Raw genomic sequence first — 2,691 nt, forward strand, 5'->3', positions numbered from 1 at the left:
ATGTGTGTGGATGCCATGCCTAGATGTATGTTAGGACACTTGTGATATGTGATAATGTGATTTTACATTGCTACCTTATTATGCCATGTTGGATTCTAGATGCATGTTAGGAAAGACTGTGTGTGTGTGTGTATAGAATAACTTACTAGAGGACTTTTTGATGGAATTAAGATGTGGTGCACAATAAGTGGAGGTTGACCCACGGGTTGGGTAGGATTGGATGCCTAATACCTTCCCATCCCTATACCTAACTCCAGACATGTGCTCTGGTAAGATCAGTCTTTCACATAAGGGCACTATACATATGGTTTCTAGACCTAACTTAAGTGGAAACATTATTTTTACCCTTCGCCCGGTCCACTCGACCAAAGCTTATTTCCCCAAAATGGGAATGACATGAAATTTAAAAAATATATCTGCACCCACAATTGTTCCAAAAATTCCTGAGATTCCTTTAAGAAAATATTTATCCATAAAAAATATTTTTCCCAAAATTTCATGGAATTGCCTTTAATAAAAATTTTCCTTTGAAAACTTTTTTTCAAAAACCCATAGGACTTCTATTTAAAAAAAAAAATTTTAACATGAAATTTCTTTTTAAAATATTATTTTCCTAGGAAATAATTTTCAAAAAGCCATGGCGTTGCATTAGAAAAATATTTTCCTTAAAACATGTTTTCCTAAAAAGTCCATTGGACTTACTCTTTGGAAAAACCCCTTTCTGAAAACCCTTTTTGAAAATTAATATTTAATTTTTTTTGAATATAATATTAAAAATCAAGTCAAATAAAAAACATTTTACAAAATACCAAGTCAAATAAAATATTTTCTAAAAATAAAAAGCTACATATAGCAACGTTAAACAAGGTTGGTCACACATTTTCAAAGTTGGCTACAACTATTCAAAGATTATTAGAAAATTTGCTAAAAACTCTAGAAGATGACCTCTAGTCAACACTCAAATGGGATTGGCTGCAATACCACATTTATAGAAGATAGGTCTTGCTCGAAAATTGGTTAGCAAAACTTGGGAGTTAATTCATATCCTCCACTGTCAACGATATTAAAATAGTCTGTTTGATATGCTAAAATTCGCTGTTAAAATCACCTTTAACTTGCACAACACACTAAAAATTAGGTTGCTCTCTCTATATATATATATAGGGAAAATGAATGCTTTCTTCCTCACTGTTTATTAATCTACCAAATCCATTGCCAGAAAACCCTCTTTGGTTTCTAAACAATGGCTTTAATAGAGCAAAAAAAACTTATCACAATCATGTTTTTTATTCTAGAGACTTTGATATCTCGAGCCATGTCCAGACCTTTTTCAGAATCCCTGATTTCTGAGAGATATGAGATTTGGCTGGCTCAGTATGGACGAAAACATGTAAACAGTGAAGAGCAGGAAAAGCGTTTCAATATATTCAAGGACAATGTAGAATATATAGATAAATTCAATAATGAAGGGAATCGTACCTACAAGTTAGGTGCCAATAAATTTGCGGACTTAACTCATGAAGAATTTCTTGCCTCTTATAATAGAGAAAAGATTTCCACCTCTCCAAGTTTTATCAATGTTGACAGCTTCGATCCCAATGCCGTTACCGACGTTCCAAGCACTCTTGATTGGAGAGCGAGAGGAGCTGTTACCCCCGTAAAGGACCAAGGCTGGGGCTGTAGTAAGAGGATCACTGTACTCTTTCAATTTCCTTATTATTATCATAAAAATATTTAATTTCGTGGTTGATTCTTATGCATGCAGCCCAATCCGGCTGGGCCTTTTCAACAGCCGCAGGAATAGAAGGGTTACTCCATAACGTAACTGGCAACTTGCACGAAATGTCTGTGCAGCAACTAATTGACTGTTCAATAAATAAATATAGTTCTGGCTGCAATGGTGGTGTGTCGGCTCGTGCCTATAATTATGTACGAGATAATAGAGGAATAACTCTTGAAGAATATTACCCATATCAAGGGACGCAAGGAACTTGTGACCAGGGAAAGGCAACTAAGTTTCAAGTCTTCCAGATAAGTGGCTGCTATGGAACACAAGGAAGAACTGAGGCGGATTTACTTATGAGAGTGGCTGCCCAGCCAGTTTCAATTGACCTCGATGCTTCTAGTCGTGAATTTCAATTATATGCAAGTGGAGTTTTCACGGGACCGTGTGGGGTTCGGTCAACCCATGTCGCCAATCTAGTTGGCTATGGAGTGGCTGATGATGGTACCAAGTACTGGATCATGAAGAATTCATGGGGCATCGGTTGGGGTGAGGATGGCTATATGAGGATTCTTAGAGACTATGTGAATAATGGTCTTTGTGGCCTTGCTCAAGAAGTGGTTTGGCCATTTGTTAACTCACTCCATTGATGGCAAAGAAAATGCCTGTACTGCTACTTGTAACGTCAAAATATGAACGTCGTAAAAAAATAACCTGGCAGTACTACTAGTGTTAAGTAATGTAATGATAGCAAATAAAAAGGGTCAGATCTCTTTCACTATATGTACGTTTAACTTGTCAAGGCTGTGAAAATGCCTTTATTGCTACTTGTAACGTCAAAATATGAATGTTCTAATAAATAAACTTGCCAGCTACAGAAATTATTAGGTAACGTATTGATAGCTGATAAAAATCTTCAGAATTTGGCATATTATATTGGTTGTGAGACCTAAGTTAGGTCTTTTGAC

General features: G+C 36.0%; 1 protein-coding gene across 1 annotated transcript; it reads left to right on the forward strand.

The window, feature by feature from the left end:
• The first annotated feature begins 1,264 nt into the window (after positions 1–1,264).
• LOC126728285 (zingipain-2-like) lies at positions 1,265–2,444 on the forward strand. Its single transcript, XM_050434136.1, has 2 exons — positions 1,265–1,682; positions 1,766–2,444. The coding sequence occupies exons 1-2, from the start codon at positions 1,280–1,282 to the stop codon at positions 2,371–2,373; spliced, it is 1,011 nt and encodes a 336-aa protein (XP_050290093.1). The 5' UTR covers positions 1,265–1,279; the 3' UTR covers positions 2,374–2,444.
• The last annotated feature ends 247 nt before the right edge of the window (positions 2,445–2,691 follow it).

This window comes from Quercus robur, chromosome 5 (genome assembly GCF_932294415.1).
Source record: "Quercus robur chromosome 5, dhQueRobu3.1, whole genome shotgun sequence".
Lineage (NCBI taxonomy): Eukaryota > Viridiplantae > Streptophyta > Magnoliopsida > Fagales > Fagaceae > Quercus > Quercus robur.

What these genes read in the sequence shown, in the direction of transcription:
- LOC126728285 (XM_050434136.1), top strand. Translation starts at nt 1,280, where the DNA reads ATGTTTTTTATTCTAGAGACTTTGATATCTCGAGCCATGTCCAGACCT. An exon ending in GGACCAAGGCTGGGGCTGTA is followed by an intron (nt 1,683 to 1,765) that starts GTAAGAGGATCA and finishes TTATGCATGCAG; the next exon opens with CCCAATCCGGCTGGGCCTTT.